We start from the raw sequence: 23,356 nt of genomic DNA on the forward strand, positions 1-23,356 counted from the left end.
TCATCACGCCTCCCCCATCTGAGCTGCTCTGGCCCTCGGTGGGGTACCCGACCCTAGCTGCCCCCTCCCGCCCCTGCCCAGACCCCTGAAAGGAAGCCTTCAGGCCTCTGGCTGCCCACCGGCCGCACTCCTCTTAACATGCTGCCAGCCAGTGCCTGACGTGCGGGGCCAGCAAGGTGGGCAGTGCTTCTGGGCCCACGGGAGACAGGCCTGCACCATTTCTGCCGGCGTGGCAGGAGGCTGAGGCCTCCGAGTGGCCCAGGATGTGACATCAGGATGGGGAGGCCCAGCTTCTGCCCTTCCTGCCCGCTGGGACCCTGTGCATCCAGGGTTGCCCCCAAACCCCCAGGCTCCGGAGGGGAGGTGTGCCCCTCCACCTGGAAGGGCTGTGGGTGATGAAGAAGCCTAGGATGGAAGAAAGGGACAGGACGCTGATCCTGGCCTAGCCAGGGGACCTTCATTTCACCTTTGTGGCTGGAGGGAGCCAGGTGTGGGGGGCAGAGGTGAGGGGAGTGAAGGACCAAAATTGGGCCCTAATGTCAGTCACTTACCCTTGATGGGGGGGGGCACCATCACAGGCCTCCTAACCGGGTGGCAGGGGTCAGACTGGGGAGGGGCTGTCCCTCTGCTGGGAGGCCTGCAGGAGCCTGGGTGCTGGGTCCAGAGAAGAAACCATTCCTGCCATGAATTTTCTCCTGAACAGCACTGTGAAGCCCCTGTGCAAATGGGGAGGGGGCTCCTTCAGAGAGTAGAAAAGACCAACCCCAGGGTGCGCTCCCATGCTGCCCTAGCCTGGAGACCCCTCCCACCAGACCCTCTGGGTGAATGGCCAAAGTCAGAGGGTGGGACCCCAGTTCCTGGCGGGGCTCAAGGGGAGGCAGGGTCTGGCCTGAGCCCTTGGGCCGGGAGGGTGGGCGGACCTTGGCTCTCTGAGGCCCCTCCAGTTGGGACGTGAAATTCTGAGGTTGGGGTTTCTGAGTGTAACAGCTCCTTTCAAAGGCAGCCTGTGGGGGAGGGGTAGCCTTCCTGGTCTCAAGGGCGTCTGTAGACACCTGACAAGGTTGTCCTTTCCATACTGGTCATGGGGCACGGCAGCCTGCTGGCCTCCCTGTGTCTGGTACCCCTTCTCTGTAGCACCTGAGCTGGGAGGCGGGGGGAGGGGGAGGCACAGCTCCCCAGTTCTCAAGCCTGGATGCCTGGTCCTCCCCACTGGGCTCCCCAACAGTGAAATGAGGGTTCTTTTCCTAGACCTCTTCCCAAGCCTCAAAAGTCCTGATCTTTTCAAACAACCACGTCCTCCTTCTGTTCACGAGTGGAAGCAATTTCAAGGGCTGAGGAGGGTGCGGGCGGTGTGTGCTCGGCCCCAGGCCGGGGGTTGGTGTGGGGTGGGGGGTGTGAAGGGGTGAGCACGGAGCTCCCTGTCTCTGGGGACGTCGTGGGCAGAGCTGTCTGGGTGGCAGCAGGGGGTACTCCTCACGGGCCTCGGTGGCGGACTCCGGGGGCAGGACCCACCTCCCACGGGGATGAACTTGGGCGATTCTGCTCTCCCTGGAGCCCTGGGGCACAGCTGCAGGCCCTCTCCTCCAGGAAGCCCTCCAGCATCCAAGGCTCCCTGCTGCCCTCGTCCCCAGGCCCCCTGCCCAACTGATAGAAATCAGGCTGGAAGAGGTCCTAAGGGAGTTTATTGCCAGTCTGTGCCTGGGGGCCACGGTCACCAGGCTTTGTCCATCTTTGGGGGCACAGGCTGCCTCCAGAGGACCAGCAGGACAAGGAAGTTGACGGCGAACTGCATGTGGCCGAAAACAGGGACTCCGAAGCTGTGGTACAGGAGGCCTCCCAGGGTGGGCCCCAGGGTTCTGGTCAGGGGCTGCACAGAGGCGCAGAGGCCCAGCATGGTTCCTACGGCAGGGGAGGGGAGGGTCTCTCAGCATCACTGCCCCAGCCGCCCACGGCCTTGACACAGCTACAGCCTCCCTGTCTCCCCCGCCGCCCTCCACGCCCCACCCCCGCTCCCTCCCTGCAGACCCCCCCGCCACGCAGGGGGAGCACGGGGCCCTCTCGGATGGGGATCTGAGCCTCTGCCCTGCTCCAGAGAGTTCCCAAGCACAGGAGGAGGCTGGGAACAGGGCCCCAGGTTGTGGGCCAGGCCCCCCCGCACCAGGCCTGCCTGAGAGGTGGCATCCCAGCCAGGGGCCTCCCGAAGCACCGCGGTGAGGGCTGGGCCACCACACAGCCCTGTCACCTGGCTCCCGCCCTCACGTGGACTGCAGGGAACTCCCCCCAGGGCGGGGGAGGGGCTTTGGGGCGCTCGAAGGGCCCGCACCTGCTTCTCTGCACCCACTTCCCGGGCTCGCCTGGCTGCCTGCACCCCTCTTACCTGACACCCCTACCTCCACGCCCCTCTTGTCAGCTGTGCCCTATGAGGGCCACCAAGCGTGTGGCTCCTGTCAACACTGCCGAGGGCCCCAGGCTCCAAGGGCTTCACAGCCCTCGCTCTGGGAGCTGGAAAGGCCTGCCCTTGGGTCAGCTGGGCGTGGCCAGCCTCTCCCGACACCCACATGCCCTCTCTCCTTCAGAGCAGCCTCTCCCTACGCCCACATGCCCTGCAGACACCAGGGAGCAATTACCGCCCCCTCTGTGGTTTCCGGTTCCCAGGCTGGTGCTGGGAACCGGCTCCTGGCTCCTTCCAAGCTGAGGGATGGTGCCTCTGGCACATGGGGCCCTGGTGGACCGGATCTGCCCCGCCTTCCTCCCTCTCAGGCTCCGCCCTCCTCCCTCTCAGGCCCTGCCCTCAGCTCTCGAGGCCTTGCTCCCCTCCTCTCTCCTCCTGGCCTCTCACACCTGCCAGCCCACAGCCTCCAGGAAGCCCTCCAGGACCAGTCTAGTCTCCCAGGACCACAGAGCCACAGGTCTGGCCGGCCTTGGGGTCCCCAAGGCAGTCCTGAGAAGAGGCCTTGACCAGCAAAGACCTCCCCATTTTCATCAGGGCCTCTAGACCTCAGTCTGACCTTCCCAGACAGGCAGGTAGATGGACGGAGGGTCAGCCAGGGCCCTGAACTTTCTGGCCCTGCTGCCAAGGAGGGAGGTCTTTGACCTCAACCGGCCCACAGGAGCCCTTGACCTTGACCTGCACCATGCCCGGGGCAGCACGGGGGCAGAAGCCTGGGCAGCATCGGGCCCAGGGACCACCAGTCTGGATGGGAGACTCCTTGGCCTCAAGAAAGAAGGCCAGGTGCAGAGTGGGGGGACTGCGGGTCCACCTCTGGGGGCGCCTGAGTCCCACTGGGTGGCCCGGGGGCAGCACTCACTCCCTCACTCGTTCACTCAGGAAGCACCTGCACATCCCGTGCGCAGGGAGGGAACAGGAGGTGCTCCCCATGCTAGCCACCCCCTCTGGCCTCTAGCCATTCTCTGCCCATGCTTCAGAGCCAAGCCAGACGCCACCTCCAGGAAGCCCTCCTCCCCTCCCCCAGGCCTGGCCCTGGACTGATCAGCAGGGCCTGGTGCAGGGTTGGCTGGGTCTGGCTGGGCTGGGTGGTGGGCAGGATTCTCTCCTGAGCCCTCTTGCAGCCCACCATCCCCATCCTGCCCACTCAGACCCCCAGCCGCCCACCCTACTCAATGCCCACTGAGTCCAGGCAGGTCCCACATTAAGGCAGCTGCTTTGCCGGAAACTGCTCAGCAAGCTTCCCAGAGAGGAGGGCCGGGGTCTCCCCAGGGCCTGCCCGTCACCCGGCCCGGGATGCCGCACTCACCCGTGTCTGAGGCCGAGACGGCATTGGTCAGCATGCTGTCGGTGACCACGTTGAGGGCACACAGGCTGAAGACCAGGCCTGGCGCGAGGAGGCACAAGTGGAAGACATTGGCCATCAGAGCCTGCCGAGGGGCAGAGCAGGGGTCACGGTCACGGGGGCCTTGCAGGGCCTCGCGGGAACAGGGTGGAACTGCCCATCCCTGAGGTCCCACTGAGGTGGCCCTGGGTTGGGGTAGAGGGGGCCAGGGGGCCCAGGGGCTCAAGTGCAAACTGGGCACCGGCAGAGGGTCAGGGGAGCGGGCCTGGGACCCTGCTCTTTGCGGGGCAGCCAGAGGCGGGAGCTCTCACCATGGCCAGTCCCACCACGCTGAACACCAGCACGCTGGCCCGGAGCAGGGCTCCCTCAGAGAAGTGGCTGCTCAGCCACCCGATGACCAGGCCCTGGAAGACCTAGGTGAGGGCGAGAGGGTGGAGGTGGGCGCAGCCGGGCCTGGGGAGGGGGGCTGGGCTGCGGCCAGCTGCGGGACCTCCCCCACCACCTGCAGCCCCTGGGGCCACTGCCACCAGCCACAGCAGGCGCCAGGCGCAGGGCACAGGGGTGAGCCTGTGGTACCCACGATGGTCTCAAAGTCCCAGGGGAGACGGGGCCAGCAGCCTGGGCACCTCGCACGCACACGCACACGCACACGCGCACGCACACACACACGTACACGCACCTGCGCACACACGCGTGCACAGCCAGCCACTCAGAGGTCCGAGTTCCACATTCAAAACTAATCCCTGCAGTTTCAGGCGTGCTAAACGCATTTTAATCGAAGGGCCGGTTAACTCCTGGTGGGGGTGGGGAGGCCACGGCTTACGGTGCAAAGAGCTTCTTTGATAGGAAAATACTCCCAGTGTGGCCCCGACTCCAACCCTGGGGACCCTTGGGGCCCTGGGAAGCCCCCTACCGTGTCACCTGGCCCCCATCCTGGCCAATCACTCGTCCTCAGCCCCCTCTTTGGCTGTCTCCTCTGGGAGGTGGGACCTGCCCCATTCACAGATGGGGAGACCAGGGCACAGAGGAGAGGGGGGCTGGATTGGGACCCGAGCTCAGAGCCCTGGTGCCCATGTGGGGTCGCCCTCCCAGCTGGCCCTGTGGAGGCCTGGCCCCAGCAGGCGGGCACACCAGCTACTGTCAACTGGGGCCAGGGACTGGGCCAGGAGCCCTGTGTCCTCCACATCTCAGGAGGCCACAGCTCCAGTTACAACTGGGTAAACTGAGGCCCAGAGGGTGGATGTCACTTGCCTGAGGTCCCAGAGCTGGCCAGGAGTGGGGCTGGGCTGGAGCCCAGGGCGGTGGACTTGTCCTGAGCCTGGGCAGGTAAGCAGGGGGCAACCAGTCTCCCCAGATAACCCCCACTGTTGCTCGGCCCTCCACTTCCAGCTCTGTCCTCCTGGCCGCAGCCCCCTCTCCCGGCCCCAGGGTCAGCCAGCCAGGAGCCAGGCTCCCCTTCCTGCCCTCGTGGGGGTGGGAGGAACGGCCCAGAGCAGGGACACCCTTGACGCTGGGGATGTGACTCAGAGGGCAAACCCAGCCCTCGGCCATCCCCAGGCCAGGGGGAGGAGGCTCCCTACCTGGTCCCCTGCCACCTCCTCCAGGCAGACAGGAAGTGCCCGGGGCGCAGTGGGTTTGGAGCAGCACCCCCTGGGGCTGGGGTCAGGCCGCGGCTGCGCCCTGTGACGGGGCGGGCCCACCCCTGCGGAACAGGACGGGCCACTCCGAGCTGCCTGCCTGGCAAAACGAAACTGTCTCAAACCAGCACCAAAGATGTCCTTCTTTAAAAAAAAAAAAATCCTACTTTCACACTTGCTTATCTTCGTTTTCGTTTGTTTAAAGGGAAGATCTACTTGGCAAGCGTCTTGTAGTGCCCTACACCCCGAGAGGAAACCACCAAACCAGGAGAGAGGTTTCAATCTGCCTCAGCTTTTCATACAGAGCCAGAGACCAGGACCCTAATGGACTGGGGTCGTCTTTCCATTTTCCCATTAACTTGAACAAAGCCTAAACTTTTGTGCCTTACGGGTTATTACATGAAACTAGAGCTACCAAGCACACCAGAAATTTCACTTTCTCCCAACCCTCCCACCTGGAGACCCTGTCTGCTCACCTGTCCTGCTCCCCGCTGCCCTGGCCCGAGCCACCTCCACCTCCCCGGAGGTCACATCGGCCACAAGCACCCAGTTCCCCAGCAGGGGGCTAGTAAGACCACATCCAGCCTCCAAATGGTTCCACCCACTCCGAGTAAATCTGAGTAAATCTGGGTCCTTCTTGGCCTTGCAGACCATGCCCCACACATCTTCAGAGGGCAGTCCTCTCCCCTCAGGCCGGCCCAGCCACCCCAGGGCCTTTGCACCTGCAGCCCCTCCCTGTCTGAAGTTCTCTCCCTCCAAGCCTCTCCGTGGGCCAGTGGAGAGCCTACCAGCCCTAACCCTAACCCCAACCCTTACCCCATCTGAAGCGGCATTTCTGCCCCTCCAAGGGCCCTGATTCTCCTTTGCGGTTTTGTCGCCCCTGACACACCAGATGCGCCAGTGGTTGGGGGCTTGCCTCCGTCTCCCCCACCCCATACGACGGAAGCTCCCTATCACTGCAGCGGCGCTGTGCCTGGGGCACAGATGAAGGCCGAGTGGGGGGCCCTCGCAGGAGGGTCCTAGAGGGACAGAGGGCTGCCAATCCCCCCTGGGGAAGGGTGACCACCATCCCCTCGTGTTAGGACCATCTGGGCTGCCACCCCCTGAGACCCCAACCCCAATGATCCCTGTACCCAGGGGGCTGGAAGGGGATGCTGGTGGGGGGGATCGCCCTTGGGATCAGGCGGCAACCACACCTCAGGTGGGGCAGGAAATGGTCTGCAACGGAAGCAGCAGGTGCAAGAGCAGCTGTGGGGGACCAGGTGGGAGGCATGGTTCACCCAGCGGCGGGGCCGCCTCCCCGGACCCTCGGTGACCAGCTCTACCCTGGCGGGGCGGGGAGGGAGGCACCCGACAAAGGTGGCTTGGGCCTCCCGTGCAGACGCATCTCAGGCCCTCAGCCGCCTCCACCTTCCCTCCGCTGGACTTAGGGCCTGGGGCCTGGCACCCCACACCGCTCCATGGGCTCCCTGCCCTCCCCAGGCTCCTCCACCCGGTCGGACTGTGTTGGGGTCCCCAGCCCCCCACCCCCAGGCACTTTCCCGAATCCCACCGCTGCTCTCCAACCCTGTCCACCACCATCCTCACAGGTGCTGGAGCCCAGGTCCGTCTCGGGCAGGCCCACCCTCATGCCTGACCAGGCCAGAGGCTACCAGGGTCTGTCCCTGAGGGCCTCGAGGGGTCCGCCGGCTTCAACCAGGGTATAGGCTTGGTCTCCTGGTCCCGGGGAGCCCAGGACAAGCTCAGGCTGGTGCTCTGGTCCCAGGCAGGCAGGAGCAGCCGTTTATTTTATTTTAAAAATTGTTTTTTATTTTTAAGATTGTTATTTATTTCTTTTTGGCCGCAATGCACCGCTTGCGCGGATCTTAGCTCCCTGACCAGAGATCGAACCCGTGCCCCCTGCAGTGGAAGCATGGAGCCCTAACCACTGGACCTCCAGGGACGTCCCAGGAGCGGCCGTTTAGAAGAAAGCTCCAGTGGCCTCCAATCTAGAGTACTATTACTGTTGTTGTTGCTTTCTGTTTCTCTCTTTTCCTCCACCAGGCTGGCACTTCCCAGCCCACCCAGCTAGGCCATCTTGGCCCACGGTGGGGTGGGGGGCCAGCCCCTCCCAGGAGTGGCTATTTTAGAACCAGAGTCTAGTCCTGGGCCCAGAGGCACGGGCAGCAGATGGCCTGGAGGTGCTGGGAATGCCACTCGCTTCCGGAGAGCGTGAGCTCTCTCCCCCGCCCAGGCAGGTCCCGGAATAGCCCTCCTGCGCTCCGGCTGTCAGGCAGATGTCCCGGGTGGCGGCTGCACGTCGCCACCTGTCCCCGCCATGCTCACGCGACTGGCGGGCAGGCGGGTGGGACGCAGAGCCCGGCCATTCTCCTTGTAACGTGCCCCACCGCTGGGGTCTGCCCCCTTCCCGACCTGTCCACCGCCGGCGCCCAGACGGACACGTGGCGGACCACGGGCCTCCGCCGTGTTTCCCAATGGGAGGCCAAGGGCTCGCCAGCCTCCACTGTGGATGAGTCTCCCCTCTCCCCTCTCAGACGGGACCTCCGGGCAGATGGGTGGGCAGACAGACCCAGGCGTGGGAGCCGCGAGCAGGGAGAGGAGGACAAGCCAGAAGCTAAGGTGTGCATGCAACACCCAAAAGGCGGGCATGCAGGACGGCACCTGCGCTGCGGAGAAACCGGGTGCCGGTGCTCTGTGAGGTCCTGGGACCCCAACACAGGCCGACTGCCCAGAGGACCCTGGGAGGGCAGGGAGCCCACAGAGCGTGGGGTGCCGAACCCCCGCCCACCCTGTGCGCCCAGCATCCACTCACCATCTGGAGGACCCCGAAGAAGGACATGAGGTAGCCGGCCTGGGCGGCCTCCAGCTGAAAGAAGTCCATGGAGATGAGGGAGAACATGACCATGAAGAGCCCTGGGCGAGGTGGGGGGTCAGGGGTGAGGGGTCAGGGCTGCGCAGTTGTGCCCACACCTGCTCCCCCCATCAGGTGACCGTCACGGTGCCAGGGGCTTGGCCGCGGTGCCCGGCTCAGGGAAGACCAACGTGAACCTTCTCTGAGGTTGTCCCTGGCAGGTCCACCCCATGCGGCTGCTGTGGGCCGTGAACAGGAAGGTGCCGGAAGCTGCCCCGTGCACAGGGTGGCCACAGCCCAAGGCCGTCTGGGGGTGGAGACTGGGAGATGGGGAACCCTGGGCTGGTAATGTAGGAGGATTTGGCCCCAGAACTGACGTCGGTGACCTGGGTTGCCGTCACTGTGCCCCACTGAGCCATCCTGAGTCACAGATGGAGCTGGGCGGGGGGCTTGCCCAGTTTGCCTGGACAGAGAACTTCCTGGGCTGAGGGACTAACCCTTTAGCGCCAGTGTGGGGGCACCTGAGCGCCTGTCAACCCTGCCTCGCTGACTTGTCCTCTGCACTCCTCCCCTGGTTGGAGGACCCCAGATGGGGGCTCTGAGCGGTCACTACTGGGCACGACTGCGGTCAGGGATGCCTTCAGTTCCACCGAGAATGTGTGCGTCCACCTGCAGACGTACCGTCTTTCCCACCTCCCGGACTGTCCTGAGAGGCCCTGGAAGCCACAGGCCGGGGCAGCGAGACCGTCTGTAGAGCAGGGGTAACTGGGGCCCGAGCAGGGCCCTGGGGGGCAGGAGGGAAGGACGGAGACCCTCACTTCTTCCTCCTTCTGGCCTGTGCAGCCACATCCGCATGAACCAGTGGGCTGTCACCCTCTCTGGGACAGATGTGACTGGACAGGGCCCAGTGGAGTCTCGGAGCGTGGGACACAGGGCAGCGCGAAGGGGTGACGCGCGGGCTGCAGACCTCCGTCTCCGCGGCCCCGAGTTCTCAGCCGCACCGGGCTCTGGACGCTGGCCGGGCGGCCGGGACTCACCTGAGGGGAAGCCGCAGATGACCTTGACCAGAAACACCGGCAGGACGCCGGGCTGCAGCAGCAGGCAGGTGATGGCCTTCAGGTCAAACACGCTGGCCTTGGGTTTCCCTGAGGCACCCGGAGAGGCCACGGTAGCACCGGACAGCCCGCGCCCCAGGGCCCACTGGGTGCGGAGGAAGCACTCCGGCTGCCCGGCGCCCCACACCCACCGGGGATGTGAGCTCGTGCTCAGCGTGCCTCCCACCAGCCCGCCCCCCCACCCCACCGTGAGCCCCGGGCAGCTCATCACACTCAGGACTGGGCCTCGGGCCCTGCTGACCCTGGGGACCTCTGAATTCAGGGGGCGGCCTGGCCTGGACCCGGGCTCCAAGTGATGGAGGCTCTCACTCCCCAAACCCGCATGACCGGGGCAGCTGCTGCCTGCCTGGCCCTGGATCTGGGCGACGGCATGACAAGGCTGGTGAGGCAGCCGTCGGCCAGGAGCGGCCGCTCTTGGTGGCTGCGAGCGGCCACCTTACCCTGATCCGGAGGACGCTTGGGTGCCACGTCATAGCCTCCCAGCTGGGTGCGGTGGTGCCTCCCTGCTTGCCTCTCCCAGGTTCTCCTATGCCTCGGCCCTTTTCCTCTGACTCTTTGCAGGCCAGGCCCCCACCCAGGCCCTCCCTCTTGACTCTTTCTGGGCTGTTCCATCACAGCCAGGGCTCAGGGGCCTCCTGTCCCAGGTGGGTCTCTCCAGAGCTCTCGGTCACCCGGCCAGGAGGCATGGGGTCCCTGTGCCAGGCCAAAGTGGCTGGGCTGGGACGCCCTGGAGGGGACCCCCCTCTCGAGCCCTGACCGCTCCTCGTGGGGCCTGGGAGGCACATTGAGCCCACAAGCTCTAACCCGACTGTGCTCTGCCCCCCGCCTCGGCACCCCACCCCGGGAGCTGTGCTCCCTCACGTTCCCCCCATACAGCACAGTGACCGACTGCTCTGGGCCTGAGGATCCTGGTGCGCCATGCCCGCCCCATCCCAGGTCCCTCCTGGTCCTTTCCAGGCTCAGCTCCAGTGGTGTCCGAAGCTGGGAGATGCCCAGCGTCCTGGAGGGGCCCAAGGAAGGAAAGAGGGCTTGAGTGGCCCCGAATGCCCCAGGCCCATTGCCTGGAGCACATCCCCTCTGCCCCCGCAGATGAGAAGCCACCGGGGATGCTTTGGCACATCGTGGTATTGGCAAAGCCTCCCTGAAGGGTGGGCCGGGCTGGGGGAGGCCTAGCCTGAGGTCCAGGGTGCTGGCTGGTGGGAGGGGAGGGCTCACACTTCACTCTGGCCAAGCATCCGGAAGTGGCATACCTGGTGGGGTGTAACCGGTGAGGTGTGTCCGGCAGGGTAGACCCAGCGGGATGTACCTGGTGGGGCCTACTTGTGTGTATCTGCTGGGGTGTGTCTGGTGTAGCTTACCTGGCAGGGCAGCCTGGGCACGGGCGCTGGCCCCTTTGGTGCTGGTGGGGATGCAGGTGAAGCTGAGGATGGCTCCCAGGAGGTTGACCACAAGAGCCACGATGACCGGACACTGAATCCTGTGAGCGACAGTTGTGGTCACACAGGGCTCAGGCCCCAGGGCACAGGTGTCACCTGCGGCATCTCCCCCACCTGCCCCTTCAGGCACACTCAGGCTCTGACAGCTGAGAACAGCTCAAACCCCACCACTCATGTCCTCGCAGGCTTCGAACTGGAAGCCAGGCCACGGGACCCTCAGGGCACATCAATGAGGTGATGGATGAAGAAACAGAGGAAGCTCTTGCCTTCCCGACCCTCAGGCTGTGGATACAGCATATGCGTCCTGGCGGCCTCTGAGCATGGGTGGCAGTGGGAGCCAGAATGTGAGCCCCAGAAGGGCTGGGCAGGGGCCTGGGGCGGGTGGCGACTCTCCAGGGGACGTTTGGCTCCCAGGCTGCTGAGGGGTGAGAAAGGCCCCCGAAGGACCGGGCTGCTGTGCGGTGTGCACCCACTGCTCCCGGCTTGGACGGGGCTGTTAGAGGCCTGGGGGCTGTGTTCCGCGGAATTGGAACCAGCAGGGAGGATGCTCCCCAGACAACCCTGGCAGCGCCAAGGGTCCTCCCCACCCTGTAGAGCAGGAGACTGAGGCTCCCGGGGGAAAGGGCCCCGTCCCCAGAACCCTCAGTCCTCCGGGCTCTGGTGGGACTGGAGGGGCCGCCTGGGGTGGAGGAGGGCAGCTGAGAAAGTGACCACTGCCCTCAGTGACTCAGGTGAGGCAGGGTGCTGGCCCACGGTGAGCAAAATGCCAGGTGGCACTGGGGCCAGGGCGCCAAGAGGGGCTGGAGAGACGGGGGCTGACGTGCCCGGTGGGCAGGGGCTTGGGTTTGAATCTCAGCTCCACGCACCCACATGGAAGACTGTGGGACCCCCTGCAGCCCCATCTGCGTCCTGGCGATTGTCATGCCTCTTTCCCCTCCTGGGGGAGGACAGGCCTGCACTTAGGGGGCCTCAGGAGCACCCCACCACCACTTCCTGGAGGGGGCGGGGCAGGCTGGGCCCATGGGGTAGGGGGGGCGTTTGGCCCCCCGATAAACCTAGGACACAGCCCTCAGGGTGCCTTCCCGCCTGCCCACAGCGGCACCAAGGGTCGTGACTCAGGCACTCAGCTGTCACTTCTGAGGGAGCATTTCCCCTCCACGAGTCACTACGTGGAAACTCAGCCCTCAACCTCTCTGGACCGCACGGGCAGACCTCGGCCTCCAGCTCCAGGCAGCCCGTGTCACCCGGGACAAAGGCACTGGGGCCCGGCCCCTCTGATTGTCACCGTTTCCCCCTGAGGGCTGGAGGAAGACAAAGAGTGAAACAGAAGATTCATACTGAGCCGGGCTGCTTCGACCGCCAGGCCTGTGCACAGCCGAACACCCTGCCCCTCTGAAGCACGGAAAACTCCTATACATCCTGCAAAGGCCCTCTCTGTGAGGCCCTGCCCCTCTTCCCCAGTGGGCGCCCTGTCCTCTGAGAAGGGCTTGCTCTACTCCAGGGCCAGTATCCACCCCCGAGGGCAGGTGGGCCTGGGTGGGACCCTGTGCAGAGACCCCAGTGGGCATCAGAGCGTGGACTAAATGGACGACAAAAGTCCTGCCCCAGACCTTGTCAGCGTCCTGGGAGACGCCCTCCGCACTTTCACGTGAGGCAGCCATAAGCTGCCTGTGACCTTCCTCCGAGTTCAAGGAGAGGACTCCCCCGCCCCCACTCCACCACAGGTGCACCCACGCGCACACACCTGCACACATACACGTGCATGGCTCCTGCGGGAACCCCAGGCAGGGAAGCCAGTGGGGACTCCAGCACCAGAGAATGGGCCTCGGCAGCCCCTTGTTTCTGGGGCTGGGACCTGCCCGGGCTCACACAGTTGGTCAGTGCTGCAGCCGGCACTGTCCAGTCTGCATGTGCCACCGACCTCTCCCCTCCCAGACGGGCCCATCTCTGGCCCCCAAGCCGATACCCACTGCCCAGGATGCTGGACATTTGGGCTTTCTGGCGGCAGGGGTTCCGGACAAGTGGGCGAGTCCATTGGCTGCCAGGTGGGAAGGGTCAGAGGGCACTGGACCCCAGAGTGAGGCCTCTGCTCAGACCCAGGGGAGGCATGAGGCCGGGTACGGGCCCCACAGGCCACCGTCAGAGAGAGGGGCCCTTTCTTCAGGACTGTGGCCTCACAGGCCCGCACGTCACTGCTCCGGGCCTGCCTGGGCAGGGACAAAACCAGCTTTCTTTGCCAGATGCCCCGGAAGTGCGTGAGAGCAGAGGCGGCCACTTAGATGGCTATTTTGGGAGGCTGGTGACAAGTGAGGGGTGGTGGCAGGGAGCCAGGCCCCTTCTCCAGAGATCTCTCCTGTCCCTGTGTGGCAGCCAGTGAACCGAAGGGGACACGGGGACCCTCGGGGGCCCCGGGAGGGTATCGGGGCCCACAGCTGCCCCAGGGGAGGCTTGGGTGTCCTTCCCCACCCAGAGTGCTCTCCGACTCCCCCAGACAAAATGGCAGAAAGGAAAGTGGACAGACAGCAGGAAAGCGTGGCAGCCCCGGGTCCCACACGGGGGCCTTCTCGGTGGGGACGCCCTCCAGCCTCGTGCCCCTACCCACTGCTGCTCTGTCGTTCGAGACACAGCTCGGGAGCCCCTCCCCGGGGGCCTCCAGTCAGCCCACCCCCAGAGTCTGCCTCTGGCCCTGGGGACCTCTGGGACGCCAGTCGCGCAGGATGGGGCTCTGGGCCACCTGTCCACTGGCTCACTGGACTGTTTTTACAAACTGGGCACTGACCATGAGGCAGGCACTGTTAGCGTGTCTTTGTCTACCCACCCCCTTTTATTTTTGGTTGAATGCATGGATGGGAGACTGGACGGATGGACCCATGGACACCCTGAAAGGGCCCCGGGCCAGACTCAGGGCACCCGAATTCTCTGTCCCTTCTCTGTAGCTACCCTGCTGGGTGACCTCCTTTCCTCAGATGCAAATGAGGGCTAGACTCACAGGGGTCACCCTCCAGGGACCCCCTGTCCCACGCCAAGGCTGTCCTGGAGGCAGCCCACCCCAAGTCCCGCCGATGGGAGGCCTGTGGAACTGACCACGGCTGCCACCGGCGCTGGTCAAATGGCAGCGGACACAGACACCACTTTTATCCTTATCTCGAGGGCCCGGAAGTTGCCGACGTGACGTTATCAGGAGGGTGGCAGGCCTGGCCATCTGCCCACCCGGTACGGACTCTGAGCCGGATGCCGTCCATCTCCTGCCCGGCTTGGAGGGGACAACTCCTCCTGCAGCTGGAGCTGCCCTCTCTCCCCGCGTGCTCCGGGGCTCCCAGAGGGGATGGCACTCGGCCAAGGTCCCCAGGCCTGGCCGCAGGTGGGGCTCAGGGCCTCCTGGGCTGCGTACCCCTGTCCTGTCCAAACTGAAGGGCAGGCTGGGGTCAGCTGGCTTCATGGGAAGTCTGGCCGTGCGGGGATCCTGAGAGGCACCGGGCATCCAGCCTGAGCTTGCCGGGGAGAAGTCCCCCTGCCTCTCCTGATCCACAGTCCCTGGCCCTGTGGCTAGAACGGTGTCTGAAAATGGACGTCTTGTGGGTCCACCCCATCTTGTGGGACGTCAGCCCCCCTCTGGTTTCCGAGTCCCAGAAAAAGGCCCTAACGCTGTGTCCGGCCTAACCCTCTGCAGCCCTCTGTGTCCCCTGAGCATCTGTCCACACAGGCCTCCAGGCAAGCCCCAGCCTCCTTCCTGCCCCGGGGCCTTTGCATGGGCTTCCCCTCTGCCCGGAACACCGTCCAGCTGACAGGTCTAGGCTGAGGTTCCCAGCCCCACTGCTCTCAGCCATTTGTGCCCTGTCCATGGACCTCCTAGTGCCTGAAACACCCGGGTTCTGTCTGCAGGGGCGGCGCGAGCCCCGGGGTTGGGGGAGACCTCCACACCCTCGGTGAGCCATCTCCAGCACCAAGTGGGGTAGGCAGCCTGGGTGACCCGTGAGTCACCCCTGTCCCAGAGCCACTCAGGGCAGCCCTAGATGTCTACTCATTAACTCCAGGGACACTGCCGTGTCACTGGGGTGGAAACCTTCCATCAGCAGGATAAGGGTTTCCCATTCCCTCGCCCGGACCAAGGGCCGAGATACGGTTCTCGGGTCGACTGGCTCCCCCCAGGCCTCCAGATAAGCAGCGGGGTCACACCAGCCGAGTCACCAGGGCCTGCTGGGTGCGGCGCAGGGCTGCAGTCAGAGCGGGGCCACAAGCCGGCCAGTTAGTGCCCAGGAGGGCCAGCCGGTGACACTGAGGCCCCGGTTTGCCTGACCTCAAGGGTCTGTGGCTGGACCTAAAGGAGCGGCCACCCTGGTGGGCCACCTCCGGGGGACAGAGCCTTTGGGGGCTGGACTGCGGGCCCAGCTGTACCTGTGGCCTGTGTACAGCACCTCAGCGCTCAGAGGAGCAGGGGGTCCTGCGAAGACCCCCCCACACACACTAAGTCCAGCCATCAGGCCTGGGCTCTGCCTGACCCCACCATCAGCGGCGTCTGACAGGTGGCCCCCCACTTCTCAAATCCCGGAGCACCCCCGACCCGGGACCCAACTCTGGTGGTATTAGCAGGTTGGTGCCGCCCACCCCAGAGGCAAACTGGTGGGCCAGCAGAGAGGCTGGACAAGGGAGGTGGGGCATCTGCCCTTGCCTTGGGGCATCAGGGTCCCGGAGCCCACCTTCCCTGGGCCTTGGATGGAGACTGGGGGCCCACTTGGGGGAGGGGATGATAGAGGCCTCCCCAGGCTGTGAGGTGCCAGGCTCGGGGACATGAGTCACAGAGCTGCCCCCTCACCTGCTAAATGACTCAGGACCCAGGTCTGGGTCCTCCATGGGAGCTAGGCCTCCCAGCCCTGAGCTCCAGACTGGGCCCAAACCAGTTATACCACTACCCAGCCCACGGCAGTGGCTGCCAAGGCCACTTCCTCCTTCCACCTGCTTCCCAGCAGGGGGTGGGGCACGGCTGGGGACTTTAGGGGCCTTTAGGGGGCCGGGGTGGAGGTGGGCAGGGAGGAACGGCCAGGGAGACCTCACACCATGCCTCAGTTTTGATTGAAGGGGGGGGGCGGTGGGAATGTGGCCTTTACATCTTGCCTGGGCCTTGCCAAGAGGCAGAGCAGGCTGTGGGCCAGCAGAGAGGCTGGACAAGGGAGATGGGGCATCTGCCCTTGCCTTGGGGCATCAGGGTCCCGGAGCCCACCTTCCCTGGGCCTTGGATGGAGACTGGGGGCTCCATGGGGGAGTCTTACCCTCTCCAGGGTCTCGGTCTCCCCACCTGTCAAAGGAAGTGTATACAGCGCCTTAGATCTTGGGATGAAAGAAGGGAAGCTAGTGGGATGCTCAGGAAGGTGAGGGCAGGGGTGGGGGTGAATTTGGAGGCTACTGGGAGGGAGAGGGAAGTGAGAGTGCCTTCTGGGTCAGCAGCTGGGCTGGAGCAGAGGGCAGGAGGGAACGTGGGGTGGGGCTGGCCAGAGGAGGCCTCTGTGTGTGGTGGTGGCGGGGGGAGCGGGAGGGACGCTGGCAAGGTGAGGAAGGTTGCCCATGGCCCACAGTAGCAGGTGGCTGGGCTGGGAGGTGAACTCCGAGTCTGGGCGCTGAGAGCCCCGTTGTGAGGGGCAGCTAGCGGGGCTCCTCCCTGCGTCGTCTCTCCCTTCCCAGCACCCGCCTCACGCCCCTGGTGCCCCTCCTTACTCTGCAGCCGCTGACCCTCTTTCTTTCCTCCCTGGGGACAGAGGTCCTCTTTCTCCTGACCCTGGTCCATCTACCAAAACAGGCTCCGCCCTCATCGCACATGGAGAGAGGCAGCTCTGGTTCAGGCGGAATCCGTCACGGGCGCAGGGTCCCATCCTTGACCCACACGCCTGGATCGCCCTCCCTTCTGGTCCTCCTGGTACCTTTTCCTGATCTCCGGCTTCTAACATGAAGTGCCGGGCACCAGCCTCCATCTTAAGCAGTTCCCAGGGCTAAGAAACCACCCACTCAAGGACACAGCCCCACTGTCCTCCAACTCAGACTCCCCCACCCAGCCACCCACTCTGGGGTTCCTGCAAGTGTGTGCTGAGCACCAGACTCATCCTGACGGAGACCCAACTCCTGCTGGCACCCTGGCAGCTCAGATCTCAGCGAGGCCCTCGACTCCCCCAGGGCCAGCCCCAGAGTCTGGGCACGGCCTTGAGTTCACACTTACACCCCAGCCATCAGCAAAGCCAAGCCAGAACCTGCCCCTGCCCTCTCCCCACCACGGCCATCCCTTGTCCACCTGCCGTCCTCTCCCACCTGGACTGATTCAGTAGCCACCTCTCTGGTCTCCCTGAGGTGGCCTTAGCCTCCACATTCTCGACACAGCAGCCAGGTCATCCCCTGCCCCTGCTCATGCCTCCCAGGGCTCCATGGCCTGACCCACTGCCCACCTCTTCTCCTCCACTCCAGCCACACGGGTCTTCTCGCTTCCCCAACCTCAGGGCCTTTGCACTTGCTATCTCTTTGCCTCCCCAGATGTCCTCCAGCCTGACGTTATAGGAATACACATCATGTTCATTCCATCTGAGGACTCGCCTGTCCTGTTCACCACTGTATCCCAGAACCTGGAATCCCAGGGGCACTTAATAGGTGTTCAATAAACATCGATGGGGAAATGAATGAAGCAGTCCTGCCCTCTGCACCCCACCCTCCTGCTCACAGCACTTAGCAGAGCCAGCCACCCCCAGCCCAGCTCTGAGGAAATGATGGGGAGGGGGTGGGGGGCGGAGGCCTTGAACAGACCTCCCTCGAGAGAGGCAGCTGCCTTGACAAGGCCACTGTGCCCTCCTGTCCCCCAATCCCTGGGGCTCAGCCATCATCGGCTCTCAAGTCTGGGGCTGGTCTGGGGGCACTCAGGGAACCTGGGGAAACTCAGGCCCCCAGGGGCCCCGGTATATGGTCATTCAAGATGGCAGGGCCAGGTGCTGGCCTCATGCTGAGTGCATGCATGTGTGGTTCAGACACCAGGAAGGCCCCTCGCCTGAATGGAGGCCCAGGGCAGCTCATCCAGGCCCAGGCAGGGTGGGCGGGTCACCAGCTGGCACAGGGCCTCCACCCACAGCTGGGCCGGGCACCTGGATCCCCAGAGCAAAACCAAGGTCTTGGGCCTGAATGAAGGTAAGGTGCAAAGTCCATTCCTATGTAGGAAGCTGGCTTTGAGTGGGTGTTGGAGCGCCTGGGGGAGGAACGGGGGTGGGGCAGCATAGGGGGCAGCAGCAGAAGCTTTCTCCCTGGCCAGGCAAGGCCTCTCCAGGGCCAGGTGTCCTAAGTCCAAGGGTATGCACGCCTAGGGCCACTGGAACAGACGGCTCTGTGCAGTCCCACTGCAGGGTCTGTCCCTGGAATGGGGTCCACTCTGCAGACCACATGTGAGAGCTGCCGCCCACAGGCTCTCAGGACGCTGGGCAGGAGTTGAGTTTAGCCCCCGGACCCCTGGGTGCGCAAAACTCGGGGTGGGCTGGGCGGTGAGGGCAATAGAGACCTTTAGTTCACACACGCTAGCTTTTTACCCCCCCGCAAGCCACCCTCGCTCCTTCCGGAGGCAAGGGGTCTGGCTGCCCACAGCATCCCCATCGCAGGGAGGTGACGGCACCATCACCCCGCCCCCAAGGCCTGCCGTCTGGTTCCTTTAGGTTCAGTGTGGGATCTCCCAGGAATGAGCAGCCCGAGCGCACGGACCCGGTGCGGCTGCAGCATGCGGCGACGGCGCCCCCAGCCGGCTGCCCCGCCCACGTCTTCCGGCCCCGCCCACGTCTTCCGGCCCCGCCCACGTCTTCCGGCCGCAACCCGACTGCTGGCCACGCCCGTCTGCCGGCCGCGCTGCCCCCTGCTGGCCACGCTCACGTCTGCCGACCGCACTGCCCCCTGCTGGCCACTCCCTCATTTGCTGGCTGCACTGCCCCCTGCGGGCCGCGTCCCCGCGGGCCCTGCCCACCACTCCTAGCTAAGCCCTCGGACCCCGCCCACCGCAAGGCCACGCCCCGGATGGCCACCCCCAGCTGTAGGTTCCTGCAGGTCACCCTCCCATGTAACCCACCCGCTCAGCGTGCACATGGGGAAACCAAGGCCCGGAGAAGTGGCGGGGCTGGGCTGAGGGCCGGAGCGCGGCGCAGAACCGACCCAGCCTTGGCCGTCCTGACCCGTACCCACACCCCGCCTCGTCGGCCCGCCCTGCCCCCCCACGACCGAGTCCCCGCCCCGGACACTCACCCGCACGTGCTGCTCAGGGTCCCGCCGAGCAGGGAGCCGAAGATGACGCCAACGCCGAAGCACAGACCCAACCGGCCCAGGGCCGCGGGCCGCTCCTCAGGCGCAGACAGGTCCGTGATGGCCATCTGGGCGGCTACGGGGTGGGACGGGGGTGCTGACAAGCGCGGCCCCCTCGCCGACCGTCTTGTGGCCTACGGACCCAGGCCACGCCTCGCCATCCCCGCACCCCAGACCCAAGCCACAGGCCACGCCCTCACACCACTCCACTCCTCTGACCTGCCCCCACCGCCAGCCACCCCCCCACATCACCCGCGGGACCCCGACGTGTCCCCAGGCCGCGTGCTCCCCACCCTGGTCGCGGCACAGGCCACACCCCATTATTCCTCACCTCGGACCTACCCCCTTCCGCGGGCTACGCCCCCGCATCACCCCTCCATCCCGGTCCTGTGCTCCAGACTAGACCGGCACCCTGGGAGTGGTCTCCGCCCCAACCCCTGGCTCAGGCCACGCCCACACCAAGCTCCCCCGCCTCCCTCCGGTCCCACCCTTGGCCCTGGCTATTCCGACCCGTTCCCGCCCCACTCATAGTCCTCCAGCAGGCCGGAAGGCGCCCTACCTGGCAGCGTGTGCATGAGGGCGCCGGGCAGGCGCGAGGCAAAGAGTAAGGGCACGCCGGGCAGGGCCGGGCTGCAGGCGGCAGCCAGGAGCAGGTAGAGCGCTGAGGACGCCAGGAAGGAGAGCGTGAACGCTGCCCGCGCCCCGCGCTGGTCTGCGAACCTGGGGGCCCCACACCTGTGACCCTCACAGGTGTGAGGCAGGCTTCCCGCTCCTCGGCCCCACAACAACCCCTTGGGACTGCCAGGGAACCGGGCCGCAGTGCCCCCACGGCGCTGATCAGGGAGGCCCGGTGCTGCAAGGGTGGGCGGGGGCGCCCAGGGCCCTGCTGGGCTGCTGGGCTGCCTCCTCTCAGGGCCTGTTTCTCCATCCTTCCAGTGGGACAGTTTTCAGTGACCTCGGGGGGGTCTGACCCACACGGTCATTCCCACGCCTATGTGAATAACTTGTGGGATGCAAATGTACCAAGGGCATGTGCTTATTTTACAGAAAGCGCTTCCCAGGCTCAAGCCTGGGAAACCACCCCACCCCACCCCACCCCGGGGCCTCTGCTCTGTCCGATGTTACCGGGTCTGGAGACCCTTCTTTTCTGTGGAGTAACTCTAGAAATCTGACTCCTGCCACGTTGATCTGTCCATGGCAGGCTTTGCGGGAAGATGTCTGCTGTCACGTCCCTGAGCCCAGCGCCCCCGCTGAGGCTAGCGGGAGTCTGGGGGGTTCCAGTCCCCAGAATATTCTTTTCCAGAAAAGTTGCTGGTGGGACCCCCCCCCCCCCCGGGCTCAGTGGGGCGGCGCATTTATAGCCATGAGGGTCTCACCAATTAAATCCTCTCTCTGGGTCTGGCCACAAACCAGAATTCGTGGAAGTTAGGGGTGGAGATACCCTGGGAGCAGGGGCTTAACCCAGTCTTAAAGGGACTAAAGCCGCTCTGTGCTGCGGGCTGGCCGTCCGTGAAGCAGCGGCTGCCATCTCTCTAGTGGGGCCCAGTGTGAGGTTTGGGAACCTGGCGTAACCCAGGCCATGACCTCCAAAGGGCGGGCCTGGATCATCGTGGGGTGAGGGCCCCCAAACTTCCCTGCCCCATGGTACCTGCCAAACACGGGCCCGCCCAACAGCTGAAGCACGCCAAAGATGGTCTGCTGGTAGCCGAAGGCAACAGAGTCCAGGCCCAGCCTCCGGGACAGGTACTGAAACATAGGCGGGGTCCATGGGAAGGGCCTGGAAGGACCCCAGCATCTGCAATCTGGGGTCCTCCGTGGGCAGGGCGTAGGAGGGGTAGCCCTGAGCAGGGTGGGAAGGGATTGCGGGTCTGGCTCTGACCACTCCGCAGTGCACGTGGGGGGACCCGTGGCCCTGGCGCTCAGCGGCCCTGGGCTGACCGGCTGCTTATCTTGTAGCGGGGAGCCCAACAGGGGCTTTGGGTCCAGGCTCCAGGGACTCGGTACTCAGTGCAGGCAGTTGCGGGCCCCTCCTTCCCCTCTTTGGGGTTCACCTCAGATGGGCGAGGGCAAATCCCATCCTACTCTGGCTCTGCACGTGGTGTCTAAAAGCCCCTGGAGCTCAGCATGTCCAGAACTGACTCCCGGTCTCCCTCCAAGACCAGCTCCTCTGCCCCACCGTTGATGTGTCCACCCTTCCAAGGGCTCAGGTCCAAATCCGCAGTGTCATCCCTGAGCCCCCTGTTTTTCGCACACCTGTATCCCATCCATCAGCAACTCCTGGGCTCAGCTCCTTCTCCCCTCTCCAGCACTTGTCCCACTGCTGCCCCACGGCCTTTGCACTGGCTAGCTTGCTCCCGTGTCTCTTTTAAGGCTTCGCTCAGGGTCGCCTTCTCAGGGAGGCCCTGCTGACCCCGAACCTGCCACGTTCCTCGGCACCCCCGGCGCCCTTCCTGAAGCACAGTCTATGCACTGTTTACTGCCGGTGGGTGTCGCCAACACCCAGGACCGCCAGCGGCAGGGGTGCCCTTTGCACTCTGCGGTATTCTGAGTTCTGAGACCAGGTGCTCAGAGTACCTGCGAGCATTTGTTGAACAAACACATGCATCTCTTGGGAGAGCCAGTGGGAGGAGAGGTGGCGCCAGCAGCTGCTCTGTGCCCCGCGTGCTAAGGATTTCCGCTGTTCTCTCATTGCCCCAGCACCAACTCTCCGAGGGAGAGATGGTCGTCACCTATGTTATGATGAGGACAGCAAGGTACCTGGCTGCCAAGGAGAGGAGAAAGGGCTCAGACCAAGCCATTCGGTGGAAGTGAGCTGGGCTTGGGAAGCGGGGGAGTTGGGCTCACTGTCTGGCCAGGGAGCCCTGCCAAGGCCGGAATTGTGACAAAGGCAATACCCCCTCCCACCCAGGTCCCCGGGCCCAGGCTGCTCATCAGAGTCTCCTGGTGAGTGGCCAGCGGCTAGCGCCGTGGTCCCACCCGGACCAGACAGATAAGGATCTCTGGGGCTCTGGGTCTTCCAAAGTCCCCTGGGTGCTCTCGCCCCAGGAGGGTGAGACCCCACAGGGCAGTGTGGGATGAATAAACAAGAGTGCACGGAGGAGGAGGGTGGGCGTCCAGGCCCAGCAAGCCACAACGGCCACTTGGACCAAGGGGCAGCTATGGCCAGGCAGAGCTCCAGATCCAGGGAGGCGGCATAGAATGAGCTGGATCAGTCCTGCCCTCACATCCTGGCTGGAGAGACAGAAATAATCTCGTGCCATGAAGTACAATGTGGGGTGTGGGCAAGCTGCGTGAGGACGGAACAGCCAGGACGGGAGGGCAAGTGAGCCCGGGTACCTGGCAGGTGTTGGAGGGAGGGCCCCGCCCCGGAGGAGACCTGAGCAGAGGCCTGAGTGGGACTAGAGAGTGAGCTGAGCAGGTGTCGGGGTGGCGGATCGTAGGGCAAATGCCCCCAGGCGGGGCGGGAGGTACGGCGCTAGGGCAGCCGTGGGGAGGGGGGCTGTCATGGGGACAGCTGGTGGTGCAGCCAGAGCGCAGGACGTGCTGAAGAGGGGCGTCCAGAGGCGTAGTTCCCAGGTGCCTTAACTTAGCTCCAGCATGGCAAGGGGTCCCCAGCGTGAGGAGCCTGGGCAGCATGAGGCCCGACCCCCGGCCGTCACCAGGGCGGAGACGAAAGGTGAGAGGGGCGGCGAGGGCATGCCGGTGGCCAGGCTGCCTGTGGAGGGGTACTCACTGGCATGACTGAGGACTGCATGAAGAGGCAGGCGAGCTCCAGGGCTGCCAGCACGTACACGAGCAGCGTGACCCGGGACAGGTCCAGGGTGCCAGTCCTGCTGGGGGACTGGCCCTGGCCCCTGGAGGCCCTGACTTCCTGCATCCTGGGCCGGCGTTGCTGGGAGACCCCGTAGGGATCTGAACAGGAGGCTGGAGGAGTGGGCAGGGGGCAAAAGTCCTGCTGTGCTGGGCAAAGGTGCTGAGTCATGGGGCAGGAGGCAGGCGGCCCTGAGAGGGCCCGTGGGAGAGGACGGGGATGCCGGACGGGGCATCTCCAGCCCCTGGCCGTGCGACCTAGGGCCCATCTGGCTCTTGGAGAAGACCACAAGTGGCTCTCCCCCTCCACGACAGACAACTCTGGGTCTCGGGCACACAGCCACCATGGAACCGGAGACAGGGACCCTCCCCTCCAGCATGGGCTGGTCTCAGTGCCCCATTTTTAGAGGGA

At 65.0% G+C, this 23,356-nt stretch overlaps 1 protein-coding gene across 1 annotated transcript; it reads right to left on the reverse strand.

The window, feature by feature from the left end:
- Positions 1–1,711: 1,711 nt before the first annotated feature.
- SLC22A18 (solute carrier family 22 member 18) lies at positions 1,712–23,123 on the reverse strand. The gene is made up of 10 exons (XM_065882485.1): positions 22,868–23,123; positions 20,783–20,880; positions 19,694–19,854; positions 19,078–19,210; positions 10,753–10,871; positions 9,317–9,424; positions 8,241–8,341; positions 4,103–4,204; positions 3,756–3,876; positions 1,712–1,899 (listed from the first exon to the last, which is right to left on the reverse strand). Exons 1-10 carry the CDS (start codon positions 23,114–23,116, stop codon positions 1,712–1,714), a joined length of 1,380 nt encoding a protein of 459 aa, XP_065738557.1. The 5' UTR covers positions 23,117–23,123.
- Positions 23,124–23,356: the final 233 nt, after the last annotated feature.

The sequence above is a fragment of the Phocoena phocoena genome, chromosome 8 (genome assembly GCF_963924675.1).
Source record: "Phocoena phocoena chromosome 8, mPhoPho1.1, whole genome shotgun sequence".
Classification (NCBI taxonomy): domain Eukaryota; kingdom Metazoa; phylum Chordata; class Mammalia; order Artiodactyla; family Phocoenidae; genus Phocoena; species Phocoena phocoena.